Source organism: Quercus suber, unplaced genomic scaffold (genome assembly GCF_002906115.3).
Source record: "Quercus suber isolate HL8 unplaced genomic scaffold, Cork oak 2.0 scaffold_147, whole genome shotgun sequence".
NCBI classification, from domain to species: domain Eukaryota; kingdom Viridiplantae; phylum Streptophyta; class Magnoliopsida; order Fagales; family Fagaceae; genus Quercus; species Quercus suber.
The window spans coordinates 487,827-515,777 of NW_027069608.1; the positions used below are offsets into that span (position 1 = coordinate 487,827).

The 27,951-nt window shown below is 31.3% G+C and overlaps 1 protein-coding gene, 3 non-coding genes and 1 pseudogene across 4 annotated transcripts in view; 3 read left to right on the top strand and 2 right to left on the bottom strand.

Annotated features, from left to right (window-relative positions):
* LOC111987389 (GDSL esterase/lipase At5g55050) overlaps positions 1-1,239 on the bottom strand; it is a 4,794-nt gene extending 3,555 nt beyond the window's left edge. Inside the window, 2 exon segments of the mRNA XM_024019108.2 lie at positions 925-981; positions 984-1,239. Coding sequence (XP_023874876.2) covers positions 925-981; positions 984-1,161 — 235 coding nt within the window. The 5' untranslated portion in view covers positions 1,162-1,239.
* Positions 1,240-13,749: 12,510 nt separating this feature from the next.
* Positions 13,750-13,822, top strand: TRNAF-GAA (transfer RNA phenylalanine (anticodon GAA)). Its single transcript has one exon. It is a non-coding gene; the product is annotated as a tRNA-Phe (tRNA).
* A 2,230-nt stretch (positions 13,823-16,052) lies between these two features.
* TRNAF-GAA (transfer RNA phenylalanine (anticodon GAA)) lies at positions 16,053-16,125 on the top strand. The gene has a single exon. It is a non-coding gene; the product is annotated as a tRNA-Phe (tRNA).
* A 3,931-nt stretch (positions 16,126-20,056) lies between these two features.
* LOC111987376 (GDSL esterase/lipase At5g55050-like) lies at positions 20,057-21,523 on the bottom strand (annotated as a pseudogene).
* TRNAF-GAA (transfer RNA phenylalanine (anticodon GAA)) lies at positions 20,320-20,392 on the top strand. The gene has a single exon. It is a non-coding gene; the product is annotated as a tRNA-Phe (tRNA).
* Positions 21,524-27,951: the final 6,428 nt, after the last annotated feature.

Here is a 27,951-nt window from a genome sequence, read left to right on the forward strand (position 1 = left end):
ACATTGCTCTTTTCCATTGTGAGATTGATATTCGTTTTCTTTTCTGTCCAAGTGTTTGCTTCTTTTTTCTTTCTTCTTCTTCTCCGATAGAGATGCCAAGTCACTAACACTTATATTCATGAATCATGACCATGAGTTAGCTAATTGTCACGCACAGTTTTGAAAAGGCCTGTTTTAGTTATCAAGTGTGTCTCGTACAAAAACATTTTGATGATGGTGTCGGTACACACACACACACACACACACACAAATATATATATATATATATATTATTTGATCCTTTGTGAATATAGATTGAAGAAACTATCTCAGCACATGAAACCTGACTATATGTGAGGCCAAGGGTTATAATAGCCATATTTCTTATAAATTCTTTCACTGTCTTCCTATATTTGTAGTAATTATTGTAAATATTTTTTTCTTCTAAGCAACAATCAAGGGATAGAAATTATTTATAGAGCATGCATACTAATATACTATTCGTTACATATAATATTTGAATTAATATTAAATTGGTTATAGTCAATTTTTATTTATATATATATATATATTTTTATATTAATTAAATTTTTATTTAAATATTGATTATATGATAAAATCCAATTAATCCATTTTAAAATTAATAGATAGGATTATAGACATTCTATAATGAAGTTATCTTAAAAATCTAGAAGATCATCAACATACAATACTGACATAGTACCTCTCTCTCTCTTTCTCTCCCGCAGACACACAATATAGATAAAATTTAAATAAAAAAAATCGAAAGTTCAAGGAAATTAAGGATAGTAAAGAATATATTGGCAAGAAAATGCTTGGAATTATGGGCAATAACAATAGAGACTTGGGAGGAACTTTATATACTTAATTAAATATGATTGCATAAAGGTATGGTGTTCAAGATGTTAATTTGGATCGACTTACCCAGGAAATCCGCAGCATTCTTGCCATTAGTAAACCTTCCAGTTGGTTTTTGGTGGGAAAGTCGACGCCGTTGTGTGGAAAATCAGCTTTGGCAAGAGAAAGCTTTAGGTAGTTGTTGTTTCCAACATCTACAAGAGAATCCCCAAACACAAATACGGCTGGAACCATCTGAGCCTCCAAGAAATTGAAGCTCAAAATAAAGGAAGAGAGAAAGAGAAGCAAAACACTGTGAGCCATTGAATGAGTGCAACAGAACTCTCTCTCTCTCTCTCAAATTAATTTTGGTGGGTGCTATGTGGGGGTAGAGAATTGTTGGGTTTTATAGAGGGAGTAAAGTTAAATATTTTTGTGTGTGAAAACAAGACATTAATGACTACTTGGTATTTTTTTTTTTTTTTTTGATGAGAATGACTACTTGGTATTATTTTGTTATTAAAAGATAGTAGACATCAAAGACTACTTGAGCATGAGTACTCAAGAAACATTCACCTCATTACACATGGCACTTTAAAAAAGAACATTCCTTTAACTTTTCCTAATATTTAAGATGTATGTTTAAGTAGATTATATTTCAGTCTTTTTCGGTAATGATGTTCTTACTCTAATCTTTTCTGATTGTGTGACAAAGATCCGCATACTTAGAGAGCACTCCCATGCAGACACAAACCATAAACTAAGATTTGGTTTTACAGTTTTTTTTTTTTAATGGATGGTTCAGTACATGGGATTGCATGTTCGGAATGTATATAAATGAGTCCAATTCAAGAAAAATGTATACACAGATTATCGGATTTTTTAGATTTAACAGAATATTTAGTAGGTCCCAGTTAGTCCCACCACACACAGCACGCTAGAAGGTTCGGTATCAATCTCCTACTTTTTCTTTTTCTCTTTGTTTTGATGCTTTGTCGCAGGAACTTGCAAAGTAGGGTGATGTTGGATGTGTCACAGCTCACATGTCTGGTCAAGAGAGCATCCTGTCTTACTGCACTGTGCCACATGCCCCATACTCGACCGACTTCCACTGTTAAACAAAAAATTTCAACCCCCTCTAAATCTATAATGATTGTGCTATTTATTAGTAAGATACTAATTCAATTTTTGGTATAGGCTTAAGACTTTTATTTAATTGTAAATTTTTTTTATCAATTGAGCCAATTAAAACCTACTATTGTTATCCCTTTTCTATTGCACAAAGTTCTCTTCTAAAAAACACCCTTCAAATTAAAAAGAAAAAAACACATTTCACCGTTAAATTGTATTTTTTTTATTATATTTTTAATACTTGTAAAATTTTAAGAAGATAAAAAATAAATAGCTATGTTATTATTTTTAATATAAAAAAAAAATATATTATTAATCAAATGTTTAAATTTTATTTTTTTTATAATATTAAATTATGCATAAAATACGTTTAATTTATAGATTGAATAGTAATTAACATCCGTTTTGAACGAAATTTGACATTCATGTTAAGGACATACCATTTAATAGTTAAAATTTTAAAATACATATCTTTTAAATGGGAGTTCAAAGGGCTTCCTTATCTTTCTATTTTTTCCCCTGTCGCAGAGTTCCTGTTCGGCTGTACCGACTTTTTTTTTTTTTCTTTCTTAAATTATTGGGCTTAGAATCCAAGTTTTTGTTTTTGTTTTTTTTTTTTTCTCAAGTTGCATGATTTAACAATAATTTAAAACAAATTTAAATTCTATTCAAACTGAAAGTCTATTATAAAAAATTTCTAAACTTAAATCCCATACAACCCACGTTTTTTTTTTTTCCTTAAGTTGCATCTGATTAAATTTATGTTTTATTAAGATATTAAGCTACAAAGCTCTTGACTAAGGGTTAAGATTTAAAAATAATTTAATTTAGATAAAGTTTTATCATCTAAGTCTTAGAAATTTAAATTCTATTCCAACTAAAAATCTATTATCAAAGTTTTCAGAACTCATCCCTATAATTGAATCCCACACAATACATCCCACGTTGTTGTATTTATTAAATTTTTTTTTTCAAAATGCAACTTATACTTATATTTTAGTCTAATAAATTCATTTTACTTATTGTTCTTTTCTTCTAAATTTGCATGCAAGATTTTATGCCAAATGAAGTATATTATAAAGAAGCAAAACATTAGACACTCATTTAAGTTCTTGGTTCTCTTATGTAATTTTTTATTTATTTTTTTTAATATTCTCAATTTTTGAACTCTTTTGATATGTTTCGATTTTTGGTTTTGGTTATTGTATTTAATTTGTGAGTGTGTTCATTTTTTCAATTAGACTATTAGTAGTTAGGAAAAAAATCAGTATTGCAGAACTATTTTGTTTATTAATATTTATGCTAGTTAGGGCATAGATTAAACATAATCTAAAAAGGAATTATCAAACTCATTCCATATCTCATATTAAGAAATTAACACAAAATACAAAGAGAATTTTCAACTATAAAAATAGATAAAAAAATTATTTACTTATTTTATCATTTATTATTACTATTTTTTTTAATAATCTAGTTTTAATAATTTTAAATTTTTGAGTTTTCATATGGAAATAATACTAGTATAAATAAATACAGTCTATTGCACTTCTTTAGTTGTGGGCCACGTGGCATTTTATCATTATTAATGGAAAATCGTGTCTAAAAAAAATCACTATTGGAAAATCTAAAGAAACAATATCTATATATTCAACTGAGACGAATGTTATTATCATAGCATGCATATGACAATTGACAAGGGTAGATTTGTGCTAGATTTTTTTTTTTTGGGATAAACCTTAACACGCTACAAACCAAAACTGCATGCAGTCACTGGCGTTTGGATTGGGATGAAATCAAGATAAGTTTCATGACTTCGCGTGACATCTCACGTGGACAAAATCACAGTAAGAAGTAATTTGATTTGACTTTTTTTTTTTTTTTTTTTTTTTTTGGGGGAAGAAAACTGAGTTTTAAAGTTAAATTTCACTCAATAAATAAGTTCCTTTAGCCTTGATTCTTATTCAGATCAAGCTATATAGAAATATTCTTCTAAAAAAACGTTATATAAAAATATGAATTTTCAAGATAAATATAATGCTTAAAAAAAAAAAAACTCATATTTAATTAAATCCCAACTTAAAATACTTAAAAACTTATCTCACCCTCATCTTTTTATCCAAATCCTAATAAGAAATTAATATACAAACTTAAAATGATTTAAACAAAATAAAATAGAGCCACATAAAAAAGAGACGTGAGCTGATTTTATTTCATTTCAGAATTCACACCGCCACTAATTCTTTGCATCAAATATTATAGCTCCAGTAATTACTAATTAGTCAACCATTTATAATATCATCTTAGACTTTTTATAATAGGTCAGAAAACAGAAACTAATAATAATCCTATAAGTCGGCGGCCGTGTTGAATATATAGAATATAGTCCAAAGGATTTTTTGATTTACTTCCAAAGGAAATATTGTGTATAGTATACTGTACAGATGCACATACAAATATGGTTTAATTCCTCTCCTCAAAAGAAAAGGAAAACCTTTTCACTGGAATTCAGCATTAATTAGACATGTGGCTAGCTAGCTATCTATTTATGATGCAAATCCAAAACTTGGATGAATGGGAAATCACAATTTCAGTTTGGTGATGTGAATTATTGCGACATTTTTTCCGACACTTCTTAAAGTGACCTTTTTTTTTTTCTGCCGATCATTTTTTTTTTTTGGTAAGAAGGGAATTTTATTTATATAAAAAAGTTTGTACATCAGATTTGTTCAAGAGACACTGTGAAAGGTGACTAGTTACAGGAGCTAAAGGGCACTCACGTTAAGTTCTTATACACAAAAAGTCTCATGCATATTTACAGAACACAAAAATGGACAATTAGTAAATGTTTCCAAAAAGCTAGCTTGCATCCTCCCTCTCTTCGTGAGACCATTTGCTACAAAGTTTGCCTCACAGTATATGTGATGTAGATGGATCATCCATTCCCTGTTGAGGAGCATCCTACACTCAGAAATTATGGGAAACATTTCGAAGCCAAGTTCACAAAAGAAGTTAGACATGTAAGAACAAAAGTGGAATCAAAATTAACATTTAAAAATTTAATACCCATGTTCCAAGCAGTAATTAAACCCTATCTAACAGCCTACAATTTAGTCTTATTATTAGAAGCAAACCCAATGTGACAAGAAAAACCTACCACCCATTTTCCCAAGTGATTACGGATAACACCCCCCTCCTGCAATACCAGGGTACCCTAACGAGCTGCCATCCGTGTTTAGCGATGAAAAAGGAAAAAGAGAGGGTTGCCAAGCAATATATTTCACACATGTAGTGTAGAATATGGCTTGAATTAGGAGTTCGACTCCTTGTTGGATTTGGATAAGGAATGAATTTTATTCCTTTTGGGTTACTGTTGTTTGAAGTTATCAAACTCTATTAGAAGTCTTGTTTATTACTTGATTTGGAATTCTATTTGGAATAGGAGTGATTCTCCTTTTGTGTGTGGAAAAAAAGTTTAGTTCATCTTGGTTTTGGATATACTAGCCGACTCAAGTCTCCTATATAAGTATAGTGCTGCTACAGAAAATTAGAGAGAAAGAGATGAGAGGGTGTGAGAAAAAGAGGCTTTCTCTTGGTTTGATTATTTGATATTTGTGGGTTATAATTTGGAATAGTGAGAGAAGTTTGTTACCGCTTGGTTTTGGTTTTGCGGTTTGGCAATTTGCTCTCTCTTGGTACGTTGCAACTTTTGGATTTGCTTTGTGGCTCTTTCTTTGATTTGTGCGCAATTCGCATTTGGTATTTGGTATTTGTGAACCTTTGGTTCTTTGGTTTTGTATTTGTGAGAGAGAGCTATTTTGGTATATTTGGGATTTGGATCTGTAAGAGTGCCTTTACACCAATTTGTATTATCCCAAATTTGATATAGTGAAACTTGTTCGTCATCTCCTATGGATGTAGGCTATTACCGAACCACGTAAATCTTGGTGTTTTGTGTCTATTTTCTTTTGGATTAATTTTTTTCGTTCCTATTGTTAGTTTGAAAATCTTTCACAAGTCTAAAATATTTTCACAATCAATCTTGGTAAAATACGGTTTTGAAACGGGGCCATAGCTGGCCGTGTTTAAAATGCGGCCCAAGCCTAATAAAATGCGGCTGAAGAATTAGTCTATGGCCTCGTTTCTAAAATGGGGCTTCAGGTCAGGTCTTTAAGCCCCATTTTATAAAAACGGGGCTGTAGCACATCTATGGCCGCGTTTTTTGAAATGCGGCCCAAAAAAACGCGGCCCAAAGCGCCCGCGTTTTGTAGTATTAAGAGAATCCGAAGGAGGAGAGAAAATTTTCTTATTTTGAGCAAGCCATAATTGCCAAATGCCTTGTGCAAAAATAAAATGCCATGGGATTGAAGAGGGGCGAAAGAGTTGGTGTTTAGTGATGTTAACCGTTAGCCATGCTTGAAGATTCAGAGAGAAAAAAATCAAGAGATCTAGTTCTAGGACGAGACAACCAAAAATCTTTAGCCCATGGGCAATCGCGATCTGCCGATCTTAATTTGCTTTCTAATCTTAAAGGCATTATTGGAGCTTGATATTCTTCATCCTCATCTTAATGCTTGTTTGGTTATGTTATTTTATTTTCATGTACCTTTTTTTTATAACCTTATATATTTTTTTAATAGTTTGTCCAACATATTTTTTAAATAGAATAAACTGATAAAAAAAAAATTTGCAATTTGAACCCCACTTAAAAAAAAAAAAAAAAAAATCTAATTAATATCTAAGCTTAACAATAAATAGTACATAATCATAAAACAAAAATTAAAATTCTATCCTTAAAAAAAAGGATGCACAAATATGTGGGAATGCATTTCACAGCTAATTCTAGATGCTTGGAGTTGGTGAGGTGGGCATAGCAATCCAAATGGGTGCAGTACTACCAAATGGGTGGTTCCAGACTTCCAATTCTCTCTCTCATCAATGTTTTTTGTTTCTTTAGCTTGTCTTCCGGGTTTTTTTGTGCCTAGAAATTCAATGATAAGGACTTCGAAATACAAAGACTTCAAAGTCTTAAATAATTACGAAGAAAAATCGTTTAAATGCCGACATTCCATTCAAGCTTGTTGGAAATACATTCAGGTCAAGGAGGAAATATTAGATGGTAAAATGTGTTGCACATGAAGACTTTCATGGTCGGCTAGTTTATAGAGACTTGAGTTTGAAAGTGAGTTAGGTTCAGTTTGGATGAAATGAAAGTCTAAGAGGAACTTGACGAATTGTGGGACTGGATCCACTCGTTTGTTTTGACCTAGCTAGTGCCCATTTGGTTATGTTCTTTTTTTTTAGGTATAATCACATTGGTAGTTTGNGGGGGGGGGGGGTGTGGTGGGGGTTGGTGTGGTAATGGATTTGGACTCAAAGTTTAGGAAATGCTATAAACAAGAAAATGTTGAGAATCTTCTTCATAATTTATTATAATAATAAATTGTGAATGGAATATATCTTTTTTATATGGACATACAACTTCTATTATACATGAATCACCAGAGTCATAAACAACATCAACCATTAAAAAAAAGGACAAAATTTAGTTACAAAATTGATTGTAGTTTAAGGTTACAACCTTACTCAATAAAATAAATATTACTATATATTTTGAAAATCTAATCATTGAATTGCATGTTCCTTACACTCTTAATACACATGCCAAATTTTATGTCAATTGGATATTATATACTATGTGATCTATAAGCTTATATTTTATGCATAATTTTAAACTATAAAAACTAGCAATTTAAACAATTTATTGATGGTATAACAATTAATCTTTAATTTTCTAGAAATTTTGCAAGTATGAAAGATATAAGAAGAAGATGTAATCCAATGGTGACATTCTCAAAATTCACCTCCAATAAAAAAATACTGAATAAGGTTATAATTTTAAATTACAACCAATTTTGTAGCTAAACTTTGTCTTTAAAAGAAAGGTACAACTAATGCCAAGTTGCTTGCCTGCAGAAAAGCAATTGAGTTTGCAATAGATGTTGGGTTTTTAGAGTTAGTCACTCAAGGGGATAATGTAAATGTTATACATGTCATTTCATCTTCATTGGCCAACCAGTCTTTGTTAGGAAATGCGGGAAGATATTCATCGATTAATACATAGTCTACACTGAGTGAACATTTGCTGCACAAGGCGAGGAGGAAATAAAGTCGCGCACAACACTTGCACAACATGCTAGAAATATCTCACATGATTTGTATTGGATGGAGGACAATCCTCCACCAGCTATGGTAGCCTTGTACTAGGACTCTATTCGTTTATGAATGAATGAATGGTCCGTTTTCAAAAAATAAAAAAAGTACAACAATTTTGTATCGATATATTTATTGTAAAATAATTTAATCCTTACATACATTTTTATATATATATAATGAGATTGATGCAAAGATCATATTCGAGTAATTATGAGTTTTTTTTCTTCTTTTTTCTTTAACATAACAGTGGATGATCTCACGTAGGTTTCAAACTTTCAATATCTTTATAAGAGGATTTTTTTTCCTTGATTAGGACGGAAATATACAATATTATAAATATAATAGATATTCACAATTTTGTATATTATATAAAACTTAGTAAGGTAGCTAAGGGAAGGGTGTTTCAAAAATTATTTTTAAAATAAAATACAGGAAATTAGGGCCGTGCCAAAACATTTACAAAAATCTTCGAAGTTGGCTGCCTTTTAAAGCTAGTTTGTCACCAATTGATTGACTTCTCTATCTATATACTCGCATAGATAAAATGTTTAACAAAGTGTTCAGCAATTTATAAGACAAAGTAGAATAAAAGAAAATATTATATCCACCATATTTTCACAATAATTTAAAAATGAATATTAACTTTGATGCAGCTTTCTTTGACACGTCTGGTTGTGCGGGTGTTGGAGTGGTTTTCCGTGATTTCCAGGGCCAAGTGATCGCAGCTTTGAGTCAAAAAATTCCTCTGGTTCAATCAGTGGAGCTAGCAGAGGCTATGGCTGCTCGTCGGGCATTGTTATTTGCCAAAGAGCTAAGTTTGTTTGATGTGGAGATAGAAGGGGATTGTTCAAGGGTTCTTGCTGCTCTGAATATGACAAGGAATTGTAGCACTTTATTTGGTCATGTGATTGATGAGTGTAAGAGTCTAGGGACGTCGTTTCGTTCTTGCAAGTTCGGCCATGTTAGGAGGGAAGGGAATAGGTTGGCGCATGCTTTAGCTAGGAGAGCAGTTTTATCTGCAGACACAGATGTATGGGTAGAATCTCTACCTAGTGATTTGGATAATGTATTCCAATCGGATTTGGTTCAATAAAATTTTCCTTACCTTTTTCTCAAAAAAAAAAAAAAAAAAGTGAATATTAACTTCCAAAATAACATATAAAAAAATGTTTTTTTTCTTTTAAATAAAATTTTTGGTGTGCGTATAGTATATCTTTTTTGTTTTTTAAAGAGAGTTTCAATTTATGACGTCCGCTCTTGATGATAGTTCTTTATCATCAGACTAAGACACCAATCAATTTTTTATATAGGCGAAAATTGAACCCCAAATTTCTTATACAGATATACTATACACTGGTGTATATATACATATATGGTGAGTATAGTATATCTGTATATGGATATTTTGAGTAATTTACTAAAGTTACAACGTTTAAGACTTAGGCCCATTTCATATAACCCTTGGGATGGTGGTAATAACTAATAACTTTCCTAAAATATGCACAGGACTTCGTTTGTATACATTGATCGTGACTGGTAGCCAGCCCCACATTGGTCAATGATCATGCATATATGTTTGCTTTCAATTAATTAATTAAAGGCTTTAATAGGGTCCATGATAAAATGGCATGTCCTACCGTCCTAGGGGTCTTAATTATATGGTGGGGTTGTACAAAAATGTTGTTCTAAAGACCGTGATTTTGCTTGTGAATTGTGATATGGGGCTACATTGTGTTGTGCTTGTGAGTTGTGCCCACTTTAAACAAAAGAAAAAAAAAGGTACGTTTTAAAGTTGTGTTAGATCTATAGACTCTATGTACGTTGTGTTGACAAAATAAGAGGCTAGTGTCAAATATAGTACATAATATGGATAGAGATTGTCCTAATTTCCTCTTGCCTTTTGTACAAAGGTTTTGGTTGAATTAGTTCTACTTTCATTTTAGTTAGTAAAAAAATAAAAGGGTCCATGATATAATTAAATTGACATCACTATAAATTTTTTAGGGATAATCACTTACAATTATATAAATATACAATGCCACTGCAAGTGTATGCTAAACTGATGTGTATACATATCTATGTATTTTTCCTTTAGTTTTGTTAAATTTTCTTGGAAAATAAAATGAGGAACAATTATATTTTTGCAGTTGCAAACACACAAACCATATGTCCACATTGTACGTAAATCTTACTTTACAAACTGAGTCCCTACTTAATTGAATTCGGAATGTCTCAATCAAAATAAATTTATCAAGCTTTAATGAAGCACGAACTTTTGTAATCGAAATTGGATATAAAAATTAATTTAACAAAGTGATGGGGATTTAAACTGATTCTATATTTTTTCCTTCAAAAAAAAAAAAAAATTGAGAAGAAACAAACAATAAGTTTTTCCCCCCTTTTCTCCAAGATGAAGTTATTGGGGATCAAATTTCAAACAATTGATTCTAGAAAAAAAAAAAAAAAAATCAGACACTCAATCATTATTATAAAGGTGAAGGGGTCATCGAGAAATGAAAGTACTAATTAAAAAAAGAAAAAGAAAAAGGAAATGAAGGCACTAAATTAGTACCATAAGAAACTAGTTCCCGATATACCTTAGTAAAGATACTAGCTATAGATTATTCTGCAACACTAATTTATTGCATTCATTAGTAGCAATCTAATTTTGTATTATATAGTTTAGAACTTTATAATTCAACTGGTACCTTCTAGTATTTCCAACAAAGAATTTAAATCTTTCTTCCCCTATTATAACTGTTAAAATATGTGAAGACTCATGAAGAACAAGTTCAGTGAATTGTAGAAGAAGAGGTTTAGAAGAAGAAGAAGAAGAAAGATTTTGCAGCCAAGGCAAACTTAAGCTGCAGTCGTTTTGTATTGTAATTATAAACGACATGTCATTACTATAGTGCTTTGTTAGTTAATTAATTAATGCTTAGATGACATGTGCCATGATTGTATTGGTTCCTTATTATTTGCTTTGTTAGTCAGTTAGTTAGGCTCTTTCCGTTTTATGATCTTAGTATATAACAGAAAGCTTGTAATTACTCAATACAATAAATCATATTTTCACAAAATCTCAATCTCTCTTTCAATCCCGAAACTCCATTGTTAAAGCTTTATGCTTGCATAGTTTCTAACAATAACTACCGAATTATCAAAATATATAATTTTTAGGCAAAAATACAAAATTGACCTTCTAACTTTCAACATTTTTCATCTCGGTCTTCTAACTTTCAGTTTTGTCATTTCAATCTTTTAATTTTCAATTGTTGTCAATTCGGTATTCCGTTAAATCTCAGTTATCTACTGCCGTTAAGCGAGCTAAAACGACGTTGTTTTTGTTTTGTTTTGTTTGTTTTTTTTTTTTTTTTGTAATTAAAAAAATTAAAAAAAAACTGTTATTAAAAAAAATAAAAACATTTATTTTTTTTCTCATTTTCTCTCTTGTCTGACTCTCTCACGCTTTCTCATTCTCTATCTCTATGTCTCACAATGCCGTGGTGCAAGGCCTCACTGCCGCCGCCGGCCTCCACCCACAACCTCTTTGTCATCGCCGGCCTCCACCTCTCTCTCTTCGTCACTCACTCTACCAAAATCTGACACCCAAAGTCTCATACCCCCTCTCCACTGAAATCTAAAAGCATAGAAAATAATCTCACACCCTCTCCCCCATAATCTCAAACCCAAACTTCATACCCAAAATCCCATGATCATCTCCTTCACAATCTAGGTAGTAGTACTGACCCCGGCCCTAAACTGTGAATTTTGCGAGACGAAGCGAGAGTTTATCTGGGTGAAAGTAAGTAGACCCATCTTGGAGATTCCATGGACTTGGAGAACCCAAATCACAAATAGAGAAAAACCCTTCTCGTTTATCATCAAACAGTTGGATTCCTTTCTTCCTACCCATTTATAATTAGAAAATTGTTAATTTGCTTTGCCTTTTTTGTTTGGGGCTTTAGTAACCAACAACAGCAGCTAAAGCCATTGTTTTCATGAGCTTAAGCATTTGTTGGGAGGGAAAGATTCACTTTTGGCCAAATGGGTATTCAAAAAAAAAAATTTTCCTCAGTTTTGAGAGAGAAATTGATATAAACAAAAAGAGAATAAAGCAATGAAAGAGGGTTTTTGAAGAAACGGGTTATGTTATTGGTTTGGAGACTAAGAAAAAGAGAGAAAGGGAGTGTGAGATGGAAGGGAAATCAAAGTCTTAGGTAGGAGGAAAAACTAGAACAGACAAGTAGAGAGAGAGAGAGAGAGAGAGAGAGAGAGAAGAGGGGACGGGGTAGGTAAGTGATGAAAACTCTGTGTGTCTCTCTCTCTGTTTCTGTGTTAATGTTATTAGGTTGTGGGTAGAGGCCGGCGGCGGCAGTGAGGCCTTGCACCATGGCATTGTGAGACAGAGAGATAGAGAATGAGAAAGCGTGAGAGAGTCTGACGAGAGAGCAAATGAGAAAAAAAAAATGAATGTTTTTATTTTTTTAATAACAGTTTTTTTTAATTTTTTTAATTACAAAAAAAAAAAGGTCAAACGATGTCGTTTTAGCTCACTTAACGGCAGTAGATAACTGAGATCTAATGGAATACCGAATTGACAATAATTAAAAGTTAGAGGACTGAAATGAAAAAGACTGAGAGTTAGAAGGTCAGTTTTGCATTTTTGCCAAATTTTTATTATATTATATTATTCTCTTTCAATATATATATATATATATAATTAATAACCACAAATTACGAGCATTATAACAGTATAAATACTACGAAAATGTTACTATACTAAGCATATAAACAAATTAAAATTCCTACTTAGCAAAAAAAATTAAAATTCCTATTAATTGCTATGGCCAATAAAAATACACTAGTTGCTTAGAATTCACTCCAAATTAACTTTGCTGATCTAAAGCATGAAATAATGAGTCTTACTTTGATGCATGTTCATGTTTAGACTTTGGAGTACTACTTCATCATCAACTTGGGAATTTTTCTGAAACATTGATTTTTTTGATGATTTGACGTGACAATAAAGATGGAGTTTTTTCTTTTTTTTGATAACACACTCATTCAAACCAACACGTCAACTTCAAAACTGCTAGCAACAGTGGGAAAGGTGGAGTTCAATATATATGACATATTTGTAATTGAAATTTGTAACATGGCCCACATCTGTAATTGTAGCAGTCGCCAACATTCTATTAAACGACAAACCCTTCATTTCTTTTCTTTATTTTTTTGATGGGAAAACTCATGAAATTCATTCATTTGAAATTGAGTTACGAAAGAGAGGGCAAAATACAGCAGAGAAAACAAAACACAAACAGCAACAAGCCACCGTCCTCAAAGTCACCTTTAATTGTTCATTTAATGTGAAAGCCACATATTGGTGTGAAGTGCTCTTGTAGAATGTAGAGTTAAGACTTAAGAGGAATTGAAGGCAGTCGAAGATGTCATTACTGTATCTATCACAATGGGAAAGAAGACTTTGATAATAGCTCTTACATACTAGCCTAGGTGCTTGTAATCTTTTCATATTCAATAATAAAAGAAAGAAGGAATTGTCAACTAGCGGGGATAGCTCAGTTGGGAGAGCGTCAGACTGAAGATCTGAAGGTCGCGTGTTCGATCCACGCTCACCGCATTTTTTGTTCTTCTTTTTTTATCTTGGGCTTTAGTTCTTTGCTTTGTAATAAATGGGCCATTTTCTACAAGCTCAACTTGGGCCCGTCCTTATTAATTTGCTACTGTGGAAAAAGAAAAAAATGATTGAGATTTGAGAATCAGAATTTTTCTCTTGACCCTATAATTTTATTTTTTAATTTCCCCCCTTTTAAAATAGGCGAGTTTTGGAGAGAAAAATTAATAAAAATAATGTAAGTAATTAGGAATATCTTTTCTTCTATTTTTTTTTCTCTCTCTTTCATAGCCTTCAAGCTTACAAAATCTCAAGATGATCACTTAGGGTACGTTTGGTACACTAAATGAGGATTACAATAGAAATTGTAATCTTTATTACAAGGAATAAAATGTGTTGTAATGTAATAATTAAACATATTCATTAGTTTGGTTGTGAGTTATAACATTAGAATGAAACTTAACATTTATTTTAGGAAATTTCTTACTCATACAATTATATCTCCTTAAAAATTGTTATTTTTTAATTTAAGAGAGATATGTGTTATTTTTTAGATTTTTTATTTTTATAATTGTTAGATGTATATGAAAAGTTTGTTTATTTGGAAATATATTAAGTTTTGAAATTATTGCTCTTACTAAGGAATAACTAATACAACATTTTAAAGATAAATAGTTATTTCTCATTTTGAAGAATAGCTATTCATAAGGAATGATTATTCCTTGTAATAAAAATATAACCAAACTAAAGAATAACTAAACCATAAGAATAACTATTACATTACAGTGCCTATTACAGTCTACCAAACATGGCCTTAGTAATAACTATTTCATCAACAAATATTAAGACATTAGTCAATTATAATTTATATCATAAAGAAAAGAGGAATCGAGTGAGGGAAACATGAGCAAAATGAATATATTCAAAAAAAAAAATATATATATATATATATATATTGGGTAAAAATACGATTGCATTAAGAGCTAAGGAGCAAAAACTTAGCAAAAAAAATTAAAATTCCTATTAATTGCTATGGCCAATAAAAATACACTAGTTGCTTAGAATTCACTCCAAATTAACTTTGCTGATCTAAAGCATGAAATAATGAGTCTTACTTTGATGCATGTTCATGTTTAGACTTTGGAGTACCTACTTCATCATCAACTTGGGAATTTTTCTGAAACATTGATTTTTTTGATGATTTGACGTGACAATAAAGGTGGAGTTTTTTCTTTTTTTTGATAACACACTCATTCAAACCAACACGTCAACTTCAAAACTGCTAGCAATAGTGGGAAAGGTGGAGTTCAATGGATCCATATCCCGTGCAATACCTAGGGTATTGCGCGGTGTGCAATACCTCTTTTGTCAGCCGTAGATCCTAGGTATTGCACGGTATGCAATACCTCTTTTGTCAGCCGTAGATCTAATCTAATGACTTAAAATATTGACACCTCACCAAATAACAAAAATACTACTTTACCCTTAAAATCAGTTCAGCCCGCCCACTGTTTTGGTAAGTCTGAGTAAAACTAGCTAAAATCAAAATTCTCTCTCTCTCTCCCCTGCGTTTGAGGTTGCTCTTTGCCTCTCCTTCAACCCATTCTCTTCCTCTCCTTCAATTCATGGTCACAGCTGAATTGATTTTAAGGGTAAAGTAGTATTTTTGTTATTTGGTGAGGTGTCAATATTTTAAGTCATTAGATTAGATCTACGGCTGACAAAAGAGGTATTGCACACCGTGCAATACCCTAGGTATTGCACGGGATATGGATCCAAGTTGAATATATATGACATATTTGTAATTGAAATTTGTAACATGGCCCACATCTGTAATTGTAGCAGTCGCCAACATTCTATTAAACGACAAACCCTTCATTTCTTTTCTTTTTTTTTTTGATGGGAAAACTCATGAAATTTCATTCATTTGAAATTGAGTTACGAAGGAGAGGGCAAAATACAGCAGAGAAAACAAAACACAAACAGCAACAAGCCACCGTCCTCAAAGCCACCTTTAATTGTTCATTTAATGTGAAAGCCACATATTGGTGTGAAGTGCTCTTGTAGAATATAGAGTTAAGACTTAAGAGGAATTGAAGGCAGTCGAAGATGTCATTACTGTATCTATCACAATGGGAAAGAAGACTTTGATAATAACTCTTACACACTAGCCTAGGTGCTTGTAATCTAATGTCTTTCATATTCAATAATAAAAGAAAGAAGGATTTGTCAACTAGCGGGGATAGCTCAGTTGGGAGAGCGTCAGACTGAAGATCTGAAGGTCGCGTGTTCGATCCACGCTCACCGCATTTTTGTTCTTCTTTTTTTATCTTGGGCTTTAGTTCTTTGCTTTGTAATAAATGGGCCATTTTCTACAAGCTCAACTTGGGCCCGTCCTTATTAATTTGCTACTGTGGAAAAAGAAAAAAATGATTGAGATTTGAGAATCAGAATTTTTCTCTTGACCCTATAATTTTATTTTTTAATTTCCCCCTTTTAAAATAGGCGAGTTTTGGAGAGAAAAATTAATAAAAATAATGTAAGTAATTAGGAATATCTTTTCTTCTTCTTCTTAATTTTTTTTTTTTCCTCTCTCTCTCTCTCTTTCATAGCCTTCAAGCTTACAAAATCTCAAGATGATCACTTAGGGTATGTTTTGTACATTAAATGAGGATTACAATAGAAATTGTAATCTTTATTACTAGGAATAAAATGTGTTGTAATGTAATAATTAAACATATTTATTAGTTTGGTTGTGAGTTATAACATTAGAATGAAACTTAACATTTATTTTAGGAAATTTCTTACTCATACAATTATATTTCTTTAAAAATTGTTATTTTTGAATTTAAGAGAGATATGTGTTATTTTTTTTATGATTTTTTATTTTTATAATTGTTGGATGTATATGAAAAGTTTGTTTATTTGGAAATATATTAAGTTTTGAAATTATTGCTCTTACTAAGGAATAGCTAATACAATCTTTTAAAGATAAATAGTTATTTCTCATTTTGAAGAATAGTTATTCATAAGAAATGATTATTCCTTGTAATAAAAATATAACCAAACTAAAGAATAACTAAACCATAAGAATAACTATTACATTACAGTATTTATTATAGTCTACCAAACATGGCCTTAGTAATAACTATTTCATCAACAAATAGTAAGACATTAGTCAATTATAATTTATATCATAAAGAAAAGAGGAACCGAGTGAGGGAAACATGAGCAAAATGAATATATTCAGATAATATTGATCATGTGTATTCTTCTCAAATATATATATATATATATATATTGATCATGTGTATTTAATTTTATATTCACATCGTATTAAGTTATAAGTTATAGTAGAATTGATGTAACCCACACTGGGTTATCCTAATTATTAATTATGTATATTTATAATTATTAAATAATATGAGTGATAAATAAAGATAGCATCTTCTAATAATAAATAGTAATATATATATGGTGATATTGGTAGCAACTAACAGTAAATCTTTGATACAAGGAGTATATAAGAAAACCAATGTTAAAAATTGACGGTCCCTAGCTTAGCCTGTGAAAAGGTTTGTGTTGAATGTTTTTTATCAAAGGGTTTTCGACAAAGTTAGAAGAATTCTCTCTAAATTTGAGTTTTCTTTTTAAAGCATTTGAGCAATCAAGAACTCAAGACTGAAGGAATATCTTTAATTTCTTTAATTAATTTCAATGCATTACAATTTACAAATATATCAGAGTTCTTTAAAAAAAAATTGACTTTCTTTCACTTAGAACAAGATGATACTCTTACATATGCTTGTATATATGGCTATATAAGCTTAAATAGCAAGAAGGTCCCTCAAATTCATTGGAAAAGAGTAATTTGATGTATCATGATACATATTATCCACAATGATGCGAGCAGCAGCTTCTGTAGGATGGTATGCATCCCAGACCCAGAAGACGTGGTCATTTCTATTGGGGCAATAGGCTCAAAATGGCTCACAAGGAAACCTAGCACGGAGGTGGCCAAGCCCGCAACATGCAGTGTTGACCTCTATAAATCCTGTCATGAAAAATAATTTAAAGGATAGATATATAACTTTTCCATAAAAGAAAAAAAAAAAAGAAAAAAGAAAAAAGAAGAAGCTATTTGTAGTATATTTTATACAATTTTTTAATAAATACAATATAATTTCAATGCATAATGTCACTCCAAGATGATTTATCATCATGCTAAAGTACCAAATTATTTTTGGTTTAAATAGAATTTGAATTACAGATCTCTTATTCGACAACAAGAATGAAGAGATATTTACTGGTTGAACTATAAGTTTAACTCACATTGGTTATATAAAATAAAAGGTATAACCCACATTTTATTATATTTTCTAAAAAATATCGATAATAGAAATGTAACATTTGTGATTTGATGATAAGAGTGAAAAGGAGACATGTACACAAAATATGTGTACAAGTTGTGCCTACTTAACCGAATGCAAAATTTAACTTCTCTCTTTTTTTTTTTTTTTTTTCCAAAATTGATATCATTACTTGGTTACAAAAACTAAAATAAAATTTAGTTTAAAATGCAAATTACCTGTTTAAATTTGGCTGAAATTTATTTTAGTTCTTTAATTTTACTTTCATTCAATTGAGTCTTTTAAGTTTTAAATTTATTCAATTCAGGCTATTTATCCAATTTTGTTAAAAATTTGCCATTAAAAAATATTATTTTTTTTCAATTTTTTTTTCATTAGTTCATTGTATACTTACTGTCTATTTGGCATGATTAATTTTGCCAACTTAATTTACTATTTAGCTTATTTTTGCTACTATTCATGAGTCTCATTGTATTTTTTAGTACTATTCATGGGTCTCACTATACTATTTCAGCTAATTTTTACCTTTATCTACAATACTTTTAGCAAAAAAATTTCAGTTTTAGCAAAATAAGCAGATCTCAAACAAACCCTTAATAGAAATTTTTTAACGGAATTGGACAAAATTCTTGAATTGAATAAATTTGAAACATAGAGGATTCAATTAAACGAAAGTAAAATTAAATGACTGAAATAAATTTCAATCAAACTTAGAATGTATAATTTGCATTTTAACCTAAATTTAATGTGTTGTTCGATAGATTTACAAATACTACGCGACACAAAAGGCAGATAAAAAATTATCAATAATTGTTGAAATAATGATTCTTTTACAAGTTTTCATTGCAAATATTTTATAGATGTGAATCTCTACCTTTGTTGTCACATTGTAGTTGTCAAAAGATTAATGCTTGTGTAAAGATTGTGCTTAGTTAAATCTTGATAGGCCCTTTAAAAAGGTTAATGATCTATCTTTTTATCTCCAAAAAAAAAAAAAAAAAAAAAAAAGAAAAGAAAAGAAAAGAAGAAGAAGCTAATGTTTTTCTTTTTCTTTTTTTGACAAACAAACACACACGCAGGGTGACAGAAGAGAGGGAAAAAGGTTAACGTTGATTGCTTTGATTCCACAAGCCAAAAAAAAAAAAAAAAAAAAAGNTAAAATTTTTTATATAAAAAAGTTGATTTTTTTAATATCTTTTATATTTTTCATGAAAGTGATATTAATTTTTTTTTAATTATCAATTAACAAATGCCCTAAAGCTAAGAGCATTTGTTAACCTATAAAACTTGGGAAAAGTTAATGAATGTCCTAAAAGTATTGATTTATGAACTATTTTTAGAAATTTTTTATGGGAAAGAAAAAATTAATTAACTTTTTTGAAATTTTTTTAATATTTTCCTTAAAAATGGTATTAAAACTTTCTTAAAATAACTCATTAACAAATGACCGTACCCATTAACAAAAACCAAAAACTTATTACCAATTAGTTCAACATTATAAAATAACTTTACCCAAAATTGATATCATTACTTGGTTACAAAAACTAAAATAAAATTTAGTTTAAAATGCAAATTACCTTTAAATTTGCTCTTTAATTTTACTTTCATTCAAAGTTCTTTAATTTTACTTCACCAATTATTTTAAAAAATAATTGCGAAATCAGTTCTCTTAGCATTTGATTGTTTGTTTGTTTGTTTGTCTTTATATATATATATATATATATATACAAGATAGAATTTCTATTTTAACATAATCTAGGTGTATATGAGTGTGAAACTCCCTCCTGGAGATTTGAACCCCAGCTCCTGCCCTCCCACACCTCACAAACATTTATATTTATGGAGTGAACATTTATAATCTTGGCATTTGTTAACTTTTAATTGAATCCATATATTCTTTTGGAGTGCTCTTCACGCGGAGTCTGGAGGAACGAAAGTAAGCGAAGATGTCATTACTTCCAATCACAATTCACAATGGGAAAGAGAGATTTTGATAAAACTTGCCGCAGATTCGTGGAATTTAGATGCTGCTTCTGCTCTCCATTCACATCAGAAAAGTAGTCTACTTGGTTTGTCAAAGATGATGACTGATTCTACATACAAATATCAAAACAAAAATGTCATCAACAAGTAGCGGGGATAGCTCAGTTGGGAGAGCGTCAGACTGAAGATCTGAAGGTCGCGTGTTCGATCCACGCTCACCGCATTTTTGTTCTCTTTTTTTATCTTTTTTTTTTTTATTTTTTTGAAAAGTCTTCTTTTTTATATTGGGCTTTTAGTTCTTTGCTTTGTAAATGGGCCTAGGAGCTCAACTTGGGCCCACCCATAAATTCTATTTTTCTTTAAAATTCTCGATTATGCAATTATATTTATGGGAATGAGAATTTATTAATTATTATTTCTTAAGGAGTAGTGTAAAAGAAAAAGGAAAAATAGACTTACCTGTTTATCTGTGTCATCAAAGATTCCGGCACCTCCGGATGCAAAGCTAACACCATTAAGAAAATTTTCATTACTCTTGCTGGATATCATAGATAAATATGGTGGTGAGGTTGGCAAGCCCACCTCTATTATTAATCAAATTGATATTTTCAAAACCAAACAATATTATTAATCAACATGTCTACCTCTATTTTTAATGAAAATGATAATCCCATATCATAAAAGAAGGCCCTCTATTCTTGCAAAAGGTTTTATGACATGGAAAGGAAGAAGAAAAAACCTAATATTAATATACGGATTGAGATCCGGTGCAATTATCTCTCTCTTCTCTCACAAAATTTTTTACCACACCCACTTTTTAATTTTAACTTTTAAACTATTTTTTTTAACTTTACTCAATGGTTGAGATTGAAAGCTGTTTTTTTCAACTCTCAATCTCAGTCACCTTTGATATTGCACCTGACCTCAATTCATAACATACAAATAGGAGACAAAATAAGGAATAAGAACTGAATTTGAAACAATCTTACAATAAACAAGAAAAAAAAAGGTGAATTATCAATATGAATTTAAGTTTTGAAGTGGAAGTTCTAGCAAACATTAAAGGTGGATTATCTATTATCTACTTTTGTATTTTGATTGAATTACCTAGAAAATCTGCAGCATTCTTGCCATTACAAAAGCTCCCGGTGGAAACTTTGTCAGGAAAATCTATGCCGTAGTGGGGAAAGTCTGCCTTGTTCAAGGAGAACTTTAGGTGATTGCTGTTGCCAACATCCACTAAGGAGTCTCCAAATATGAACATCGCGGGGGCCTTTTGAGCTTGTGAATAAGTGAACATGAAAATGAAGATAAAGAGGAGGATTAATATCACTAGGAAATTATTGTGAGCCATTCTAAGAGTGTAAGAGAACTCTCTCTCTTTCTCTCTGCAAATTTGTTTTGCGCTATGTTGGGGTAGTAAAGACTTGTGTAGTGTTTTATGGGTGGGGGTTATTTTGGATCACTTTATTATATAAATTTTCAAAACAAATACTTAACAATATTGGCTCTCTTTAAAGTCAAAACAAATACAAGGACGGCAATCTTTCTAACTTTTGGTAGAAGGATAGGATTATATATTAAAAATGTCCAATATATACAAATTACACTGGTCTAATAGTAGATTAATAAACAAAAAAAGAGTAGAGAAGTTTTAAACTTTCCATAAGTACACAAAATATAAAGATGATGGACAAGTTCAGTGCAAACTAAAGGATTAGTTAAGAGAAGGTTTCAAAACAACTATAGCATCGATCAGAATATTTTTAAGTTTCCCGAATGATATGTAGGATAGAAAACCTGCTAGGGCCTAGTGAAAATGTTTCTGTTTGGAGTACGTACCATAGAATATTCAAAGTACGAGATTTTTCGATTTTAAAATCACAAAAAGGAAAATTGAGTTCATGGATTAGATAATGAATGATCTCTTTGTTGGAAAATTTAGTTTTGCATCTCATACAAAACACACATCGGAAACAATAATCACGGATTTACTTCATTCATGAGAGATAACATGTAACCTTGAATTCTAGAACAAAATATAGAAAGTGTACCTTGATGCTGTGAAAATCAAAACCAAGACTTGAGAATACCTTTAATCTTCATCACAATTCCACATGGTGCCCAAGAAATGTGGCCTCTCAATCAGTTTACATGTATGTATTTAAGGAAGAATAAGAGAGTGACTTACACTCACATACACATCATTTCCATAATCTATGTTATCTTATTCTAAAAATTCTGTATGTTTCTCTCTTTATACATAACTGATTATGGGTTAGCATTTTGGGTTTACCCAATTGAGTTTTAGTTTGTGGCCTGAGATGGGATCAAAAGAAACAAATAAGACTCTAACTTTAATGGGCCTTGGGCTTATCTGTCAACTCTTGACAAGTCCAAAATTACCATTAATTATATTTAATATCACTCTATAAATATAATTGTACTCTAGACCTTATTAATAAATTATATCCCAAGACTCTAATGATATCATTTGACACTTCAATGAAATATCCATATTGAACAAAGTCATAATAAACTATCACTTTGTAAACAACTATTTTATCCTTGAGTACCCGGTTTAATATTTTAGTTATTCATATTTATTGAAATCCGATTTCAATAAATATAAGCTTTAGTAACTCCTTACTAAAGTGAGCACCCTGAATAACCAGTTCCTATTAAACTTATCTTAAGGGAATATTTCATGTCTCTACAAAAAGAGATTATGGATTCCATCTTGAGAATATGTGTTCTCTCGACACTATGTGTGGTTATCCAACATCAGTGCTGGCTCTATATATAAAGCAACCGATGCGGTCGCCTAAGACCCCAAGTAGAAAAAAGGCCCCCAAATTTTAATCAATAGAGGTTTTTTTAGTATATTATAATAGTATTAATTAAGTCCAAATATTAGTCAATGAATAAAATAATATTTTTTTATCAAATGAAAAAAAAGAAAAAAAATATTATGTTCACAACATTTTTCACAACACTTTCAAAATAAATCCTAAGAGATAAGTTGTTACACGATATTATTGATGATAAAAAAATTAATTTCAATGGTGAATTCAAATTAGAACTAATAACAAATTAACACCTAAGATTTGTTATAAAAATATTATGAATATAGCTTCTAAAAAAAAAAGAGCAATACAAAAAAGAAAATCACAACATTTTTCGCAAGTTGAGTTGACAAACTTTTACTAGTTTTTATCTAAATCCACCACTAACATCACTTTTTTACTTACCACTATCAAATTATCAATCTGCCACGTCAATAGATGTGAAAAGTTTTGTCAAATTTTTTGTCTATAGACTTTCAAAAAAAAATCTACATAGTTCATGTTAATTAGTAGTAATTTTGCATCTAAAATAAAATAAATGAATTTAAATTTTTAAAAAAATCATATTTAAATATATAAAATGCCTCAAGTTTAGTTTTTGCCTTAGGTCCCCAAATACATTAAGCCGCCCCTGCCCAACATACTGAGGTTTTGACTGTGAATATTAGATCTCACTCCTGATATATCAAAGTAACCTACATTTCATGATCGGGTTCACTATCCTCTCAGGATTGAGAGTCTATGAAATTAGAAGTTGTAAGATTAATTATTCAGGTGACAGTTGTCGATTGAATAATTAATCTTACAACAATCCAGTTCAATATGTCTTAACTCTTAAGACACATCAACACATCTGTAGACGACTAAATTTCTTAGTTCGAAATAAATCAAACAAGTAAAAATAGTTGTACAAATGCGAATTTGTATTGATGATTGTGGTATAATTCTCTGTGATTACAAAAGAGTTATCCTCTGATTCGATCTCCTTGCAAGACTTATTGATTTGGATTTGTGGTAATGTGATTGTGACTTGAACACAAAATATCCTTCAATTTGGTTGAGGGATGGATCGAAGATTGTTGAAACAGAATTACAATGAATCTCTGGCTATGAGCTTGTTAGAAATTCTTTGTTCTTCGTGTTCTTCGTGTTCTTCGTGTGTTCTTCGTGTTCTTGGATTTGTGGTGGAAGTTCTTCGGGGCTTTAGAGGCTTGAATCCGTAGAGCTTCACTGATTTGTGCTTTGTTGGTGTTTTCGGACACTTTAGGCTTGATTCCCGCAAACTTTTGGATCTAGGCGGATGATTTGGATGATTTCTCTTCGAATGTTCTTCGTATTCGAAGTTGAAGTTCTTGAAGTTCTTGGAGGCTTTAGAGCTTGGTTCCGGCAGAGCTTCTGGACTTCTGAATCTTCTCTGATGCTGCTTGTGCTTCANAGTTTCAGTTAGCTTAACTGGTAAAGTCTCTGATGGTTCAATAAAAGATCTAAAATTCAATCTCTGCCTACCAAAAATTAATTGGTGTCTTGGTTTGATGATAAAGAGCTATCATCAGGAGCGAACGCTATATGTTTAAATTCTCTCAAACTATCTTTTGTGGGTTCAATTAGCTCAACTGGTAAAGTCTCTAATGGTTGAATAAGAGATCTGAGGTTCAATTTCCGCCTACACCAAAAACTAATTGGTGTATTAGTCTGATGATAAAGAACTAAGGTAGCATAAAATTCAACCCATCGGAAAGAATATCTTCACGGCGATGCTGACACATTTATCTGCTCTCTCTCTCTCTCTCTCTCTCTCTCTCTCTCTCTCTCTCTCTCTCTCTCTCTCTCTCTCTCTCTCTCTTTTTTCTTTTTTTGAATTATGGAATGATTGGATCACATCTTTATATCTCAAACATATTTTACTTCAATATAAACTTGTCAAATGAGTCATTCAATATATGTATACACAAAATTGTCAAATAGTCTTTTTATTTTAGTTAAGGGTCCATTGGATTGATGAAAAAAAAAGTGAGAGGGGATGGAAAAATAGGAATAGAAGAGATTTTAGTTTTATTATGGGAAGGACTTAGGTGGGAGCCCAAGGGGGCCAGGCCCCTTGGGTCCAATTTTTTTTTTTTTTTAATAGCCATTCTATATTTCATTTTTGTAGTTGGGCCCTCTTCTCTCTAATCAGTCTAGTTAGCCTAACCTAAATAGCAATTATCCAACCAAAAAAAATTAACAAAAATAATAAAAATATTCACAATGGTGATTGTATGTTAGCAAAAAAACTATTTTACCACCAAAGAACAAAAAAAATCATGTGTTATTGGAGAAGTTAAATCTAAATTTTTTGCAACTACAGTAAGCTAGTATAAATACCTGTTGACTGTAGTAAATTGTTAAAAATAAAATACAATATTTTATTAAGATTATATCTCTTCTTGTAATTAAAAAACTCAAATTCTCTCTCTTCTTTATTATTTTAATGAGTTGTTTATATTATTTTAAATGAAGTGATAAAAAAAAAAAAAACATTTGATATTGGCTATATTGTAAAATGAGGTAGTAAAATAGATAAATTAACTTTTTAAGATACTAAAAGCTGAAATTTGTACCACCACCATTGTGAATGCTCTAACTTAAAAAAAAAAAAAAAAATCCTATCCAGCCTAGTTTAAAAAAATATATATGATGTTTTTTGTTTTTGTCTTTGTTGGTAGATAATTGCATTTTAATGTATTTAGAAAAAACAATTTTGTGTATTTATAATTTTTTAATACTATATGGATGTTTATTTGGAATTTTTTTTTTCAATACTCTGGCTCCCATTAGCTTAAAATCTTGGGTTTGTTCCTGATTTTATCTCATAGTGTTTGATTTGAAAGTAGAAAAGTGGAGAGATAGAAAACGTTTTTATTTGATTGAAAAAAAATGAAATAATAGAAAATAAAAAATATATAAATTTACTCTTATGCCCCTAATACTAACAAATAAATTAATGATATATAAATATAAGAAAAAAAAATTTAGGGGACATAAAAAGAAAAAAAACTCCCTAAACATAACAAATATGGGGTGGGGGTGGGAGCTACGTTGAATAGGGGAGGGCAAGTTTGAAATTTCCCATCAAAATAGTTTACCCTTCAAAATAACAGCAAAAAAAAAAAAAAAAAAAAAATCATTATTTTGACATGGCTGGACTTTACAATTACATGCTCCAAAAAAAAAAAAAATTGTTTACTAAAACGGTCCCGTCCAAATGACAGTTACAGTTACCCAAATACTCATAAATCCCTTGGTTTTTTTTTTTTTTTCCTAACCGTGTGTGAAAACCTGCACTGTGCAGCAACACACTTTTCTGTTTTGGCACGACGATAGGGTGAAAATTACTGAAAAGTCTGAAACGGTGAATTGTGTGCTGGACTTTAATGAGTCTTTTTCTTCCCTCTCTTTTTTAAACTTCACTCTTTACTTCTCATCATCATCATCATAATTTTTTTCCTCAAATTGGATATAAATTAGTTTTCTCTTATCATCATTTTTTTTTTTTTTGGATTGGATTTAGGTGTCTAAGTAAGTTGTCCCGATATTGATTTATTTATAAAAGATAATTTGGATTTGTTCTAAAGACAAGATATATATTTTTAAGATTTCTCTTTACATATAATAGAATATGTTCTTAAGTTATGTATAATGAGTTTAATAAATGGGTATTGTAGGGACTCAATTTGGATTTGACCCTGAGTATGAATGGGTTTTCAACCCAACAAGCCCAAACAATAAATTTGTAGAGAGTGGGTTGAAGGTTTAGGCGTTGGCCGTCGTTCACCAAGCATGAACTCTCTTTTATTAAAAAATACTTAAGAGTTTATTTACAACTAGAGGGATGCTCCTCGGCCTGTGGCCGAGGAGCCCCTTTTTTCTCCTCCTTTTCCCCCTCCCCCTTTTTTACTTTACTTGCTTTTCTTATATAGTCTTCATTTTCCTATCTCCTTCTTCCATCTGTTGATCATCCATTCGCCTTTCTTCTGGTCGTCCGTCCCATCAAAGGCCTTATCAGTACTCAAGTGGTTCACTCTGATCAACGTTGCCCTGCTAAGGGGTTATATCCCCATTAATGCGGCCAGAAGGGTTAGGTGAATGCATTAAGTGTGAATGTGACAGCTTGCTCTAGGCTTGTCCCTTCCCAAAATTATCCTTAGTATGCCGAGGATGAAGAGGTCCTCGGCGTAGGTCAAAAAAGAGGCTTTCCCCAACTTAGCCTTGGATGGTCAGTCTTCCTCGGCGTCGGCCTTAGGCCTACTACACGATGGGCTGAGGCTATCAGGCCCACGGGCCCCACAATAGCCCCTCAAAACCCTGCTGCACGTTCCCTCGGACGGGGAGGAGGGTTTTGATACCTACGGGCCCTCTAGACGAATCGCCCCACTTCGGTTCGTGCTAATGCTGGTGACTTTTTGACTGCCCGATGTGCGTTTTTTGCGTTTCAAGACTTAATGTGTGTCCACATTAAATTTTGGCGGCACCACGTTTCCCACTTTCAACGGCGTGATGGTAATTGTTCGGTGGGGATCTCCTGCTTTTATGGGCAGGCAGTTACATTTGGGGAACCTAAGGGGGAGAATAAGTACCTGTTTGAACCGCCTGGTTTCCTCATTTTCGCGCTTACAACCATTGATGCGTATGATTTGAATCTGGTTCAACTTGCACACTACCTGAAGAGAATCGTCATATTTCTGTAAGTCTTCTTCTTCCAGTGACCCCAAATTTTCCTTGATTCTATTCCTTCTTTTCTTCTCCTAGAACTTTTAGTCGTCCTTGGGGAATGGGTAAGTTTAAGAAGTTGGTTGAGTCCGCCGAGATGATGAACAAATTCATTGTTGACTATGGGATACCCAATAATGTGAGTTTGAAGTACTGTGAAGAAGGGGAGTGGTACATTAAGAGGAGA